At 34.5% G+C, this 16664-nt stretch overlaps 1 protein-coding gene and 1 long non-coding RNA gene across 4 annotated transcripts in view; one reads left to right on the forward strand and one right to left on the reverse strand.

The window, feature by feature from the left end:
* Positions 1-16664, reverse strand: part of kcnq5b (potassium voltage-gated channel, KQT-like subfamily, member 5b) — a 197374-nt gene that overhangs the window by 47705 nt on the left and 133005 nt on the right. For all 3 annotated transcript variants that reach the window (XR_015476651.1, XM_087237305.1, XM_087237306.1), the window contains exon 2: positions 5563-5653. Coding sequence is in view for 2 of the 3 variants with exons in the window: in XM_087237305.1 (XP_087093431.1) it covers positions 5563-5653 (91 nt within the window). In the remaining variant the exon portion in view is untranslated. The remainder of the gene's footprint in view (positions 1-5562; positions 5654-16664) is intronic.
* LOC147846883 (uncharacterized) lies at positions 783-3366 on the forward strand. The gene is made up of 3 exons (XR_015476654.1): positions 783-835; positions 1767-2496; positions 2971-3366. It is a non-coding gene; the product is annotated as an uncharacterized LOC147846883 (long non-coding RNA).

The following is a 16664-nucleotide window of genomic DNA, read 5'->3' on the forward strand; positions in this document are numbered from 1 at the left end:
ATTCTAACAAACAACATCAGGGCTTAATAATAATGGTTGCATTTCTACTGTGATCTGACTTGTTTGGTTAACCTGACCTGTGTTGTACTATTAAAAATGCTCTGTTATGCTTTTCAGATGAACTGTAACAGCTTATTCTTAGTGTGATATACCGTATATGTTTGTGTTAAAGGTCTGCCAAGATTTTTTTTCTTAAATCTGAAACTATGGTGATTATAGGGCATCCATTCTTTTTTTTTCTCAAATAAAATCTCTGTGGTGATTTGACAGATCTTCTGGATATTTTGGTTCTTTTATTAAATTTCTAAATCAAATTAATCCTTGCACACTGTTCAAATTCACTACCAATTTGTTTTGTTAGGAAACATCCACTAATTCATTTAGTCATTCATTTTCTTTTTGGCTTAGTCCCTTTATTAATCTGGGGCCAGATGAACCGTCAAATTATCCAGCATATGTTTTATAGAGTGGATGCCCTTCCAGCTGCAACCCATCACTGAGAAACATCCATACACACTCAATCACACACATACACTACGGACAATTTAGATCACCCAATTCACCTATAGCACATGTTTTTGGACTTGTGAGGGAAACTGGAGCACCTGGAGCAAACCCACTGAGAGAACATGCAAACTCCACACAGAAATGCCAACTGACCCAGCCGAGGCTCGAACCCGTGACCTTATTGCTGTGAGGCAAATGTGCAACCCACTGTGCAGCCATCCACTAAATAAACTGCTGTAAAAATGCATCAGATATTTCTTTTTTCTTTTTTCTTTGCAAAAATCTGTTAATCAGTCCTGATCAAAATGACATATTTTCAATTTAAAAAGTAATTGTGGACTGGATTTAATTTACCTTTAATCACAGTCTTGGACATGTGAACAATTAGTAAAAACATTGTCTTTGATGCATTGTTAAATTTAATTTTTTTTCTCCCTTATTTACTGTTGGTGGCTGTTTTTGCCCCATTGGCTTCAATTATAATCAAATTTGATGGTGCATAAATACACATTCTTTGTTTTTATTTACTCCATGTAGTTCTGAGAGCTGAAATGCATATTTTAATTTTCTCAGATCAAGGTGTGTAAAGTCACTCTCACAATCTCACACACTCACACACACATACACACACTGTAATTTGCTGTTATACATTCATTTCTTGTCGGCTTAGTCCCTTTATTAATCTGGGGTCGCCACACTGGAATGAACCGCCAACTTATCCAGCAAGTTTTTTACGAAGTGGCAACCTATCTCTGGGAAACATTCACACACACACTCATACACTATGGACAATTTAGCCTACCCAATTCACCTGTACCGCATGTCTTTGGACTGCACACGCGAAGGCAGGGAGAACATGAAAATCCACCCAGAAATGCCAACTGAACCGAGGTTCGAACCAGCAACCCAGCGACCTTCTTGCTGTGAGGTGACAGCACTACCTACTGCGCCACTGCCTCGCCCTGCTGTTATACTCCTATAAAAAAAAAAAACTGAAACTAAAACTTGGCCTATCTAAAGCGTTAATGGTGCCAACTGATGATCAACAGTAAAAATTACAAATGGTACTTCTTCCCAACAGGAACAACCACCAACAATCAAAAATGCTTGATTTTATGCTGTCATGATTTTGTAATATAAAAAAAGGTTATAGTGGAAGTCAATGGGGCAAAAAACAGCCACCAACAGTAAAATAGGGAAAAATAATAAAAATTATAATGCATCAAATGTAATGTTGTTTCACATGTCAAAGACGTAAGGTAAAAAAAGTTCAGTCCACAATTACTTTCATATTGAAAATGTCATTTTGTGTTTTTTTTCCCCCCCACCAAATCAGTGACATTATTTATGAAGTTGGCAATTAAAGAGTTAAACTCCCTTAGTTTTCCAAGCAATTTAGTAGTTTTGATCAAGACTGGGATTGATAATCCCAACAGATTTATGCAAAAACAATTGAAGTTGAAAATTAAAAATATTTATTTGATTTATCTTTACAGGAGTTTAATTTAGTGGATGTTTTCATCCCTTACATAACCAATGGGGAGTAAATTTGCCCACAGTGTATCGTTGAGTTCCTTAAAAAAAAAAAAAATCAAAGCACTTTTAAAAAATATGTGCCAAAATAAGATTTGACAGTAAAAACTATTCCAGTAGCTGAAACACAGAAAATGTTATGGTCAAATTAAGACACAAAATTACCCCAGAGTGGATGATAACATCCCCAACAGCACATAAGGGTTAAAATATCTGGACGAATTGATTTGAAATGATTGCATGTGCTTGTGTTTATTGTGAAGAACAGATCTATAGATCCTCCAAAACACAATCAGCAATACACAGATTTGCTAGTGGCAAAACAACTGCATTATGAAATCATCTAAATAATATTCAATTATCAGCCTGCGAGCAAAATAACATACCATGAAACCGTTTGTTTAACGATATGCAACAGCTATTCATAAGTTGGAGTATTTTTACAGGTTTACACTTGTGTCAAGCATATTATATTTACCACAGCAGTTTGTTTAATTTGACCTCTTTTCTGTGACAGCATGGAAAATGCATAATATTTAAAATTATTTAAAAAGTAGCAGTCTGTGATCTTCTTTAGTGTTTCAAACCAGCCACATATTAGCGGTCAGTGCATATTTCTTCACAAATAAATATCTAAATATGAGTAACCTTTATGTTTAACCTATATCTATACTGCAGAAAAAAGTGAGGTACAAAAGCTTTCAAAGTATGTTCGTTTGTACATAAAATGTCTATACTAGCACAGCAGTTTTGAATTATTTTAATAATCATTAGAGATATCGAAATATATATATATATATATATATATATATATATATATATATATATATATATATATATATATATATATATATATATATATATATATATATATACATTATTGTTATTTTCTCAAATTCAATGAAATACTCTTTTAAAAAATATCCACAGTTTCATGGAAAATGTTTTAATATCGCCTTCGCCTCAAATCATATAATCTAATCCTGTTTATATAAAATAAGCCTGCTCCCTAGCAGGATTGAGTTTACCAATCTGTTGCTATGACAACAACTCCTGGATGACGTTTGATGAAGGAAACTACTGTAGATTATGTCAAACAGTTTGCAATCAATCCAGGTAACTGAGAAATCCACAAATAAAGAACATACCCCAGATTTCTAAAATGCAACCCAGCAAAATTTTTTAGTTCAGTAGTCAAAAGAGCATTGAAATCTGTCCTATGATTAACTAGAATATATATTAAAAAAAATTGGGGACAATATATTTTGTTTATTCTCTCTTCTTTGTGATGTCTTGTTTATTGCTTGTTTTCACCCCATGGCCTTCCAGTCTTCTTCCTTGTGAGTAATTATAATAAATATACGTGTTTTGATAATCTTGCGAGTCTGTGCCTTCCTCAAGTGAACTTGAGGCGTTACAGTATAATAAATGCACTTCTCATATGACAACATTTTTCCTGCCCAGCTCTGGCCCAGAAATCACCTTTTGCTTGGCCCAGATTCATTCATTTATTCATTGATTTTCTTTCCGTCTTAGTCCCTTTTATTAATCTGGGGTCGCCACAGCGGAATGAACCGCCAACTTATCCAGCACGTTTTTAAGCAGCGGATGACCTTCCAGCTGCAACCCATCACTGGGAAAGTTTGGCCCAGATACTGCGGTCATTCATTCATTCATTTTCTTGTCGGCTTAGTCCCTTTATTAAACCAGGGTCGTCACAGCGGAATGAACCGCTACCTTATGCACATTTTAACGCAGCAGATGCCCTTCCTTCATACACACACTCACATACTACGGACAATTTAGCCTACCCAATTCACCTGTATCACATGTCTTTGGACTGCACCCGGAGGAAACCCACGCGTATGCAGGGAGAACAAGTAAACTCCACACAGAAACGCCAACTGAGCCGAGCCGAGGTTTGAACCAGCGACCTTCTTGCTGTGAGGCGACAGCACTACCTACTGCGCTACTGCGTTGCCCAGATGCTGCGGTGAATTATAATAAATGGGGGAACCATGTCTGGCTTCCAGGAAACGATTAAACATGGACCATATCTGGGCCAAGTCTCAGTTAATTCTCGAATTCTACTTGATAGGTACAATTTTTATTTCTTGGGTCAAGATAGGCCAAATTTACATAGCTCAGATATCAGTTTTTAGCATTTGGGCCAAATACTAAATTTGACATCTGGCTCATGTCTTGTGTGCCGCCTCAAAGATGGTGCCACCTCTTCCAAACCTGGGCCATGTTTAGCCCACATCCTATATTCCAGTGCCCGATGAATGCCTGCTGTACCAGATTTATGACTAATCTGGGCCAGAATTCTTTGCTACCTGGGTTACTGTCTTCGAACAGAACAAACAAGTAGGTAGTAACTCAAGTCTTCCTGCACTAGCTTATGTAGTTTTGTTAGAGATTTGAACAATCCCAGCCTTTGTGTCTGCAAACACAGACTATGACTTGGAAGAGTTTGGTTTGTGTTATCAACATGTTGTGAAAACTAATCCACATTTGATTCACATCAAAAAGACAAGGATTCACATCCATATTTGATTTGACAGAATATAACAAAAAGTATCATTATTGGGCATTTTACTGTGCTCACTAACCTTAGTAGGTGTAATTCATATATGGCAATGAGTGTTTGGTTTCCAACTTTAGACCAATCCCAACAGATCTGGCCAATCAAAGTTGAGCAGGCTTTCAGAAAGGAGGGGTTTATGAAAACGTATTGATGAATCATTGAAAATATTCTGAGAAAGAAGTAATGCTCTGGTGTATATCAAGAGAAAATTAATGTGTTTTTTGACCTTGGAGGAATATAATCTCTGTAGATTTGTTAGCAATGTAGAGGTACAGAATTAGCATTCAGGTGTGTGTGGAGACTCATCATAAGGCAAATAGAAGCTGCCTTTGGTTAGCAGAAAAAAAGCACTATATAATGGGCTATAAAGAAAATGTTGCCGGCTGGAGCACAAATCAATCTCAATAAGTGCTGCAAATGGAATTTGAAATGGCACCAACTCCAAAAAAGAGCCATGAAAGATGTAGTAAAAACATTGCATATACCTTCTATGCCAAGTCAATGTCATCCTTTCAATGTACAAAAACCAAAAGTTTATCATATATTATTTTATGTAGTTTAAGTTCAGGCCTAAATAAGTATGTTGTATCAGTTTTATGTGACAATACGACAATTCTTCATTCATATTTTGACAAATAAAAACTATTAGACACGTATGTGATAAACATGATGCATGTGTATATACAATTACTTCTGTCATTTTAATTCAATGCAAACTTAGGTTTAATGATCAATAAACAATATTTTGGATTATCTACAGTAATTGTAACAGTTAAAATATTTGGAAATCATTGTTGGGACATTTTAAAAGGTCAAACAGTTCACTACAGTTAAAACATGTTAGGACAATGCTTTTTCTAAAATGTCTGTTTATAAAAGCTTTGCAGTTAATGTTTTGCTTTATTTGTATTATGACACTGTAGTCCAACTCTTACCAAAATCAGAAGACTCTGAGAGGCCATTTCCTGGTGATCTGGAATAGTAGAGAAGACAGACAGAACCAAGCAGCCAAACACCAGCACAAACCTGGAAAGACAAAAGAAGGAAAACTAAATTTTTATTTAATGATTTTTAGTCAAAGATTTTTCTCAAACATGAAAAACAATTTGATATTGATTGATATAAAAATTTTAAAGTTTCAGTTTACTTCAGATTTCCTTAATTTTTACCCCTTTCAGTTCTACAGAAATATCTCTGGCAGAATTAGACACTAATCTGAAATATTTCTCTAAATATTTCCAACGTTATGTCCCATAACAATAATTTTCCATCATCAATAAGAAATATGGCATGAGGAAAACTGCTGTTCACAGAACAACTGTGCCTGGAGATTTGCATTATTGACCCCTTTAAACAAGGGGTTGGAGACATCTGTATTTGATCACTGGACCTCTACGTCAACTGCCTGCTCTCTAGCTCCCAATTCCTCTCTCATCCTTTAGCTTTATCCCTTTTGCTCCATGTAATCTGTTCCCACTCTGTATTTTTTTTTACAATTATTAGTCCATTTCCTTGCAAATTCTCATGCCTCCCTCCTTGTCTTGCTTTCATTCAGCCTTTTTTTTACTTTCTCCCACATACTGTAGGCATAAAGACACAGAAGGCATTTTTGAATAATAAATAAATAAAGACAATTTAAAAATAAGTTTCAATTATATGTAAATAATGAAGGTATGGTACAAAACAATACAAAATCAGAAAAGTAGTTTCATTGCATTTTTGAAAAGTTTTTTGAACAGATTGTATTATAAACTATAGACAAAAATTTACCACATTTAAAAAAATCATGTTATTAACAATAATTATAAAGTTTTTTTTTTTTTTTTAACTTGCAATGTGTCACAATCACCAGCGATCTAACTCTCATAGATCACTGAGAATCATTCACTTTTACTCAGGACTACAATTCTGTCACCTTATGGACTACCAATCTTGTTATGCACCACACACTCACACCTGTTCCGGTTTTCCACTGATTGCTAACACACAAAGCTGAAGCTGTTCAGAATTGATTAAATGGACTTTAAAAGCAGAACAGACACACACACACACACACACACACACACGCACACGCGCACACACCAATTGCTGAGTTTTGTTAAACTGTACTGTGAGCATTGCGACATGTTTTCCTTGCCTTACCATAAAACTTTTGCTTTGTTTTGTTTGTTTACATTGCTTCCTGCCTGTACTGACCTTTCGCCTGTTTAATGACCTTGACTCTGGATTGCTTGTATACATCTGTTTGACCTAGTTGACCATTGCCTGCCTGACCATTCTTGTAATCAACTGCTTGTGGATTCTCAGGTGAATGACTCCCAGTGAACTATGAGGGTTATATAGCTGGTGATCGTGACGCAATGTCAAAAGTAAAATAATAGCCAAAATGCATAGTTTTTAGCTGAAAATAGTGGGTGTACACACCTGCTTAAAATATTTCATTCACACACACACATGGATGCACGCACGCACCCACCCACACACAATCTAGTTGCTAATCTTGTTGTCAAACCGTGTACAATTTTTGTTCACACTTATATTTACCCCGAAATATAAATTTACCAAGAGAAGCACTATGTTCAATCAATCAAACTTTGATAAAACCCACCGTCTAAAACCTTTCAAACTGACCTCTAACATACAGCAGAGCCTCACACCCTAAGGCATATAAAACACTTCTCTATGACTTAATACAAGTGGACAGAACTGAATAGATCAGAGAAAACACGACCTTGGCTGACCCTATGACTGAGATGAACAGTTTTTGCTATGCTGTGCAGTTTCGTGTTGATGCGAGAATCATTAATCTTACAAAATACAGTACTCTTCTGTATGTTTCTGTTTACTGCTTTGCAAAATTATCATTAGAACTAATCAAGCACCATCTTCATCACAAATGTTTACAGAATTTTCCCCTTACAGAATCTTGAGACCTTTTCTAGTGGCGCCATGTGGTTGAGCCGGACTCTGTCTAAACTGACCTGAGTAAACTAGACGAGGCTATAATTTAAGAGCTTATAAAACAGGGTTTAAAGGCTTGATCTATCGGTGTGGTGTTTGTGTGAAAGCAGTGGGCGTTATGGGGCGCCTCACCCTTTGACCTGGCCTCTGCTCAGAAACAGCGGCCCAGCTCCACTACAGAGAACACAGGGCAGAGGGCAGGGGCAGTGTTTTCCATAGGCTGTCATATGGCAATGTCTTTGCTGCATGTCTGGATTTACTCAGAATTCCAGTTCTCACTGAACGAACCCATTAGAGCATTCAGTGTGTCACGTGATTAGCTGCTACATTCAGATCTACTTTATGGTGACGGATGAGTAAGACGTGCATGGCACTTGTCATAATTCATAATTTATTAGTATATTCAAGCAAATATGCTTCAGGCAATTAAATACACAAGTATTACACTGTAAAACCCAATACGTAAAGGTAACTCAAACCATTTAAGGAAATTGCAACAAACCAAGTTAAAAAACTAACCCTAATGAGTACTGTGAACTTAATCCATTTGAGTAAATGAAGCAATTCGAGCACAGTAAAACCCAATAAATGAAATTAACTTAAACCAACTGAGTACTGTAAAACCCAATAAGTTAGGGCAATTTAAACCATTTAAAGAAACTGATTGTAACAAACTATTTGAGTTAAAAAAAAAACGAATCTATTTGAGTACTGTAAATTTACTTCATTTAAGTTTAGGGAAAGAGGTATTTAATTAACTCATTAGCTTAAACACTGAGTTCAAAACTCTTTTCAAATGAGTAGACAACTTTCAGTCAATTTTAAGTCAACTACACTCATTTCATTTGATAAAGTTGACTGTTGGGTTTTACAGTGTAGCAAACACATTTGTGTTTTGTAAAATACTCGCTGATGTCTAAATTACAATAAATATATATATTTGATATATATATATATATATATATATATATATATATATATATATATATATATATATATATATATATATATATATATATATATATATATATATATATTTTTTTTTTTTTTAAACTTAAAAGTCCCGAAGAAATCTAAACTAACCATATGAGTTTGTAAGCTCACATTGCCAGTTTTGTGGTGAACAATTAATCTGTGCATGTCATTAATAAAAAAGTTTGCCCTTCTAATCTTTCATTGAAATCTGAAAATGCACTTTCTGTTTGTTTTCAGTTAAATTATCAGATTACATGATTTTGAGGTAATGGGTGGGGCTAACATATTTAACCAGGCTGGTTCAACTGTCAGTTTTGACAACAAACAGAAATAGTGAGAAGGAGGGTTCTGTGGTTGTAATAACTCTTCTAAAACCCCTTTCCCAATCTTTCTGAATGAAGTGCCTACCTTATCCATTCATCTTGCAGTAGAAAAAACAAGCCACACCCACTGTTTTGCTTATTTAATATTCAGTTTCTCTAGGAACTGCATCACAATACGAAAAAAGTAACGATCACAGCTTCTGGTTCGTTGGGACTTTAACACTAGAACTGTTACAGAGGCTGTAATTTTGACCATTTTTAATTTGTTGAAATAAAACCCATGTATCTATAATACCCCAACTTTTCCTAAATATGTGTGTATATTTCTTTCTAATATTGTTATTTTATTATACTTACAAAAAACAAAAGAGCTATGAATGTTTTTACATTTAATTACCATAGCGGGCAAATGATTGCATGCATTTCTGCTGCCTAGCAACTTCCTGCTGACATAAACATAACTTTCTGATAGCAAAATCATAACTTTACTCATGTCTTTCAAAACAGTATATTGAGTGTCGCAAAAAAAAAAGCCTTCTCCTGTGCTTATGAAAGAAAAAATTAAAGTGTTCTAGTAGCCTACCTACACATTTATAGGTTGTAATATCAAAAATATAGTATTTTTATGGTAATGACTCACTCATGACAACAGACATTTAATGATGTAAATGTAATATCTCAATAGAAGCTTTGAATGTATATGAAATGACAATATTACATGTTATATGAGAACCGTCAAAATGACTGCTATGGCAATTCCAGTAGTTGTAGAATTCATGATCAATGTGCTTTTTTATTCACATCAGATACACAGTGTTTAGGTTGCTTAATGGCTCAGTCTATTCATCCATTTGAACAGCTACTTCTAGTACAAAATTTCATGTATTTTGGGAGAAGTTAAATTAGAGAATTCACATGTTGTAAACAGCTCTTAGTTTTGTACAATAAAAAAGATTAATTACATATTTTTTGACATATAGTAAAATTAACATATGCAATGTTTTTTTTACTACATCTCTCAGAGCTCTCAGAGAAAAATTTAGTCAACAATTCATAAGGACAGTTACCTGAACAAATGAATATTTTTTTTTTAAATGAAAGTGAATGTTTCAATTACTCCAGAGTAGATGGCTTCTTGTTTCATCAGTAGTTGTTTTCTTCAGCGACCCTCTTTGAAATGCCTCTCGGGCAGTACGCTTGAACTTTCTGTTTGATTGTGGAAACATCACATTTTCTAAAACCAAGCTTACGATTGATTTTCACATTAGAAATCACCAATAAAATTAAACAATAGCTGTCCCTTTAGTTTCACTTTTAAACTTCCAAATCACACAAAATCTGCAGAAACTCACGTCTGGTCCAACCCCTCACCTGGAGTGTTGTCAGTCTATAGCGATCAATGATTTGCTCCTATACTAGAAGGTGGGCTTGATTTGCCATATGCCAATCAATGATTGGCTCGTGTACTAAGAGGTGGGGCTATATTCACCATATTGACCGTAACACTTTTCAATTTAAAAAGATACAGGTGACATGTCTTATGTGTTCTTTGGTTAGACATATTTATCAAATTCAAGAGTCAATGCCATCTTTTAAAAAAATTTTAGGGGTTTTTCACCTTTATTACGATAGGACAGACAAGATTTCAGACAGGAGAGCATTGAGAGCAGAGAGAGGGGAAGAATCGGCAAAGGACCTCGAGCCAGGAATCGAACTTGGGTCGCCATGAACACGTCAGTGCTATATGTCAGCAACAATGACAATCTTTTTGCAGCTAATCCACAGATTACAAACAGTTATCTTGGAACTCTCCCACACATGGACAGATGGAATGAAAAACCGTGAAAATATCCACATGACCAATCACATTTGAGAGGAATAAATGGTGCATAACTCCCCAGAAAAACTTTTTGCTCCTTTAATTCTAATAGTTGTGTTCATACAACGAGTTAGTGTTTTCAGTACGAAATGATTATCTGCTTTTAAGTAAAAAAGTCAAACAAACAATTTAATGATTCATTACTAGGCTCACACGTAATCTGTGCACGCAAAAATCTGCAAATTTTTAGTATATTTATTTACTTGTGCAAATGTGTGTAAATTGTAAATTCATATTTATTCAACTTTTTAATTAATTTTGCTAATATTATTGACTTATATTAAATTTTTCATTTGATTTTTTTAGAATACAGTTTGTATAGTAATATTTTCTATCTTTTAGTAGATATAATATATGAGACTTACTTTGTTTACCAAATAAGTGGGTCTAATTGGATTTTCATTTAAAATATTAAGTAAAAGTTTTCATATTATTATTATTATTTCATAGTATTATTTTTTTATTTCATATATTAAGTTTTTAGTTATAATACTCTAAAAATCATTATGCATAAATCCACAGAGTTTTTACAAAATTCATCACAGGAATAGCAAAAAAACCTTAGGACAGATTCTGTCATGTCTTACTCATTGCATGTTCATTTGTTTAATGAAGCTTTAACAACTCTACCATAAACACAGTCATATGTTTTAATCATAAACACACTTCTAATGAGTCTTTGTGATAAACCAGTAGAAGTTTATGTGACTAAACAATTCATGTTGAGAATACTCAAACTAAAAGCTTATCTGGAACTCCCCAACACAGAGAAGCAGAGTGATGCAAACAAATGAAAAGTTCCAACCCTGTTCAACTCAACCAATCAGAATCAGAACAGGCCCCAGTGGTTGTATAATTCTCAATAAAACCTTGAAAGTGAATACAAAATAAATAAACAAATAAAAATTGCAGGGTGACATTTGCAACAGCCACCTATACTGGATGGATGGTTGAAATGAAGTAGTGGAGAAAGTAGACTGCAATAGACATTACAATTATCTGTCAAGCAGCCAGTGCATGTCTGTTGTTTAGGGCTCTAGTATTTAAAGAGAGCTCTTCTACTCTCCTGCCTCTTGTCAACTCACTCAGCCAGACCTATTTCAGTTCAGCGCCTATGCATAAAATGCTTTTTTTTCAGAGGAAAATGGAAAAAGAGTAAGTGCATGAAACTGAAGTAGCTCCCCTCATCAATCATCTGTTAGTCCAGGCTAATTACTCAACCCTGGTCTCCAACCCTGTTCTTTTGTACCTGCGTGTCATTTCCTGCCCTGGTGGGTGGCAGTTGGTGTGTCTGTAGAGTGTCATGGCCTTTGATGTCGAAAAAGAAGGTCTTAACATTTACATGCAGACCACAGTAAACACACACACTTTCTCTCTCTGAAGTGCCACTTAATAGGCATCATTTTGCATAATCAAATTGATTTGTTTTGAAGGTGAGTGCCAGGGACGAGTGACTAATGAACCAAATCTCCCTTTCTTACACAGATATGTATCACGCCATTTCATTATTTCTTATTTGATGTCCAAAACAGCAGATGGAAGTCTGATATTTCTCCAAGTCCCTGCCCTTGTGATTTATATCACTAATTTTGTATACACACCATTGTATGTACAGTACTATAGCATAATTGGGTACACCCATTTTTGAAAATTTTTAACCTTTTCTCAGTAAATATAGGCAATGTATTTTGGTGCATTTAAACAAAACAGATTTATTAAACAGATATTAAAATAATATTGTAGTCACCAAACATATTTAGGAAATGAAAGATAATGCAATTAAATTCAGGATGAATATTGCAAAAAATAAAATACAACCAACAAAATTTCAACTAAATTTACATTTTTTTTGTTCTTTTGATTTTTCTTCTTTTTAATTTTGTGTTTAATATTTTTCTATAACATCAATTTGGCTGCACTAGTTTTTGGACCGTTATTGTATTTTTTTCAGATAAGCTCCGGATTTGGCTTCAGTACTGACTAATCTAAAGTATATGTACAAATATCATATTGCATAGCTTCCTGTTAAAAATTTGAGTTTAAAAAGATAGATTTGTGAGGGTTGTGCTTATATATGCTGAGCACTGCAGTTACAAATCAAATCTCAGGCAAATTATCACTCTTTTTTAATCGATCAGAAAACTAGCAATGCACTATTGAACACGCAAGGTGCTGCGCGCTGGTTCTGTACATGTCTGACAATCACATATAATTAAATGCAAAGGCAAAGAGAGGCTAATCTAGTATTTGTGCATAAAAAGTGATTTTCGTCCCTGATGTGCTAGGTCTAGGTGTATGTGTGAGACTCGGGATCACTCAGCTTGGCATGGGCGGGGTGTATTCTGATTCTGATATGATAGCCTTGGACAAAAATACATGTACGGTTTCACGCTAAAGTGATTTTCTTCTTTGAAAGATATTCTTTTTAAATGTTTGGGTAAAAAACTAAAACTTCTTCCCTTTTTGAACACAATGTATTTTATTTTGAGAAACATTTAAAATATTTTGGAACAGTAAACATGTCAGGCTAATGAATTCAAATGAATTATTGACTTCTGCTGTCTTCATTAGTTTCAAACACATAGATGTGTTTACCATTTATAACAGCATCTTTGGATATCTTTTCTGTTGAAGGTACTGTTGTCCTAAACAACAACAACAACAATAAATAAATAAATAAATAAATAAAAAATAATTGAATGTATCATAGGAACGGTATAACAATAAATTTTGGGTGGTTTTAAAATCTTGACTTTTCCAAACCGCGGTATACTTTGAAAATGGTTATCGTGCCATGCCTACACTACTCCTGCAAACATTACTGATGTGTGAGCTGTCCGTGGTCCTGCAGGCAATTATACCGCTACACAGACTGTAACAAATCTGACACACCAACATCCTTTTAAAGCTGTGTCAGTCTTTAGAGAGATAAAGAGTTGTTGTTTGTCTATAGTATCCAAAACTGCCCCTATCAATAAAAAAAGCCTTCATGCTGGAACCTTATTAGTATAACTTTGTTATAACTGTTACCATAACTATGTAATTTATGCTATGTACATTATATTTATATTAACATTTTGTTTTGTGATCTGATAAACCTAATTATATATTATAAATGATAATTAATTATAATATTTTATTTTCAATGGAGATTTTTTGAATATATATTTGTACTTATTATACACACACACACACACACACACACACACACACACACACACACACACACACACACACACACACACACACACACACACACACACACACACACAAATACAATACAAAAATATAATGCACAAACATAATACCTATTTTAAAAGAATTGTGACAATGAAACCAGTCTTACCTGTGCATATCGTCACCTTGGAATTATAAGGTTCTATCTTCGTTCGGAATATATTTGAGATATTGAGCTTTAAAGTTTTTGAATTCCATAGCAAACATGGGTGTAACATTCAGTTTTTTTTTTTTTAAATAAAGTCTTAAAATGTAAACAACTTTAAAAAAAACACCCCTAAGTCACTTTAAGGTGACTTAGGGGTGACAAATTCTAGGGCTGGATAGAAAAACGTTATTACATCGTATCGCAATAAAACTTATGCTAATAACAGCGATTAGCTCCGCACTTTCTATGTTAATCTAAGAGCCAATCACACAGCAGAAATGTGCAACAATGGGCATCTAAACTTCAAGGACAGTCTGGGAGGTGCTTTTTTAACTTTATTTTTTCCCCAATGTAACTTATTTCCTATTTTTCTACACAACATCTCGACTGACCTGTCTTCCCCTGAAATGTTTGATGTTTGTGTATGTTCAGATGGGCTAATGTCACCTCATTTATTTATTTATTTGTTGTGACAAATAAAGGCTCTTCATCATATTAGAGGTGTATTGAATTTTCAGCCACCAAAATTTATCAGCCGAAAATATGTTATAGCCTTTAATGGACCCTCTAATTTTGTGGCTTCAGTCATTGTTGGTGAACTCTTTTAAATCTGGAGGCATTAACTTTTTTTTTCATATTGAAATAAATATCATTCTCGTTCAATATGGAAATTAATTATCAAGACTGCAGTTTTGCTATATTGCCCAGCCCTAACAATACCATAGATCTATATAAATGAAGCTTAAATGATAATTAACCTTGTAACCAAAATGTTTTTGTCGCCAAGGAGCTAAAATATCTAAATATATTTAAATCTTCTTTAGAACCAAACTAACAAACTAGAAACAATTAAACAAACAAAACTAAGTTTAAAATGCAGCAGGGTCTGTGTCAGAAACAGAAGAAGGATTATCCTAACATAAACAAGAAATAGACTGTGTGTGTATGCAGCTGGATTGTATATCATGACTTTTAAAAACAGAAGCACAATGCCAGATGTCCTTTAAAGCAAAGTGCAGCATCTGTTTGTACAATAATGACATTTAGCTAACATTATTCTACACCACAGAGCTTAATTTTCAAGCAACAAAACAAACAATCACCACGCAACCCTTCAATTAGTCTATACAGTCTCTCTTTAGCATCATACCTCTACAATTGTCTTTTCAAGCATGTCTTTACCTCAGTCTCTGTGTAAACCATGCTAGCAGTAACAGGCTGTCATCAACCCTCTCACCATGTGAAACACACTGCTGGCGTGTCATTGGCTTCTTGTCAGCGTTAAAGCTATTGCTGTGCTGATGGTTTCCTCCTGCTGAGAAAATGCTTCTCTTCTCTCTCTTAATATTCTTTTAGAAGAAACTTATTTCAGGCACACTGAAAAGTTTTTGTTACATTTGAAGACAGCGCTATTATGGATGGGCTATCAATGCAGCAAATGTTTGATCTAGCACAACCAGGATTTAATCCCACAAGAGATGCTCATACAAGCATTCCGTTCATCCACCTGCAAAAGAATAATTTAAACATCATTACAATGCAAATAATGAATGATGTTTTACTGAATGATTCATGCAAATTATAAATGCATCAACCCTACAGAATTCTGCTGCAGTTTAAATTATTTAAACGATGACTATGCCAAAACTACAGTTAACAGAGCTTAAGTTATAGAAGGTGGGAGTTTGAAAGAGTTGAGAAGGGCTCTAGTTAAATTTTATTTAAGAATCAAAGTGTTTTGCAACCTAGCTCATGATTATAAAATATACATTTCTGGAGAAAGCAAAATATGTCTCAGGAGGTAAGTTTTTTTTGCAAAAAGTTTTTGTTTTCACAGATCCACCAGAGGCTGCTGTGTATGCTTTTTCAGATCTCAAATTTCTCTTGCGAGTGCCATTCATGCCTGCTGTTCTCGTGTAAATCCACCAGAAGCTGTCGTTTGACTGATTTACTGACTGACCAACCGACCGATTATCTTTTTTCACCAGACTCAAACCTCAACTACACTTGGCATTACAAGTCCGTCAACATGCATGTCGAGCAACCGGACAAACTGGAAACAAGATGAAAAAAGATGAAATGCAGCCATACGTAGCTTTGGCTCCATAATTCACACTCTTTAGAAATGTATATAGGGCTACATTTTCAGAATGAGCCTGTGATTTGCCCTTAAAAAAGCAAGTGCTCATGTATAGTCATTGCACATCGTCAGACACAAAAGCGCATATAGTACTAATGTCATTAAATAAATAAACAACAATAATAATAACTGTACTGCATATATAATAACAACTGCAAAAACAATAATAACAACTGTAGGAGTCATATTGATTAATTGAATGTTTAATCAACTTATTTTTATTTCAGAAATTATTTAAATATTTACGATAAGTTTTATGTTTGGGCTAACCGATCATGTAAATGAGTGGCCCCTCCTCCATTATGTGACGCTATGGCATAAGTGCATATAAGAATGAACTGGCATTGGTTGCGAGAGCAGAGCGTGAGGTGGGG

Source organism: Danio rerio, chromosome 1 (genome assembly GCF_052040795.2).
Source record: "Danio rerio strain M-AB ecotype USA chromosome 1, GRCz13ab, whole genome shotgun sequence".
Lineage (NCBI taxonomy): Eukaryota > Metazoa > Chordata > Actinopteri > Cypriniformes > Danionidae > Danio > Danio rerio.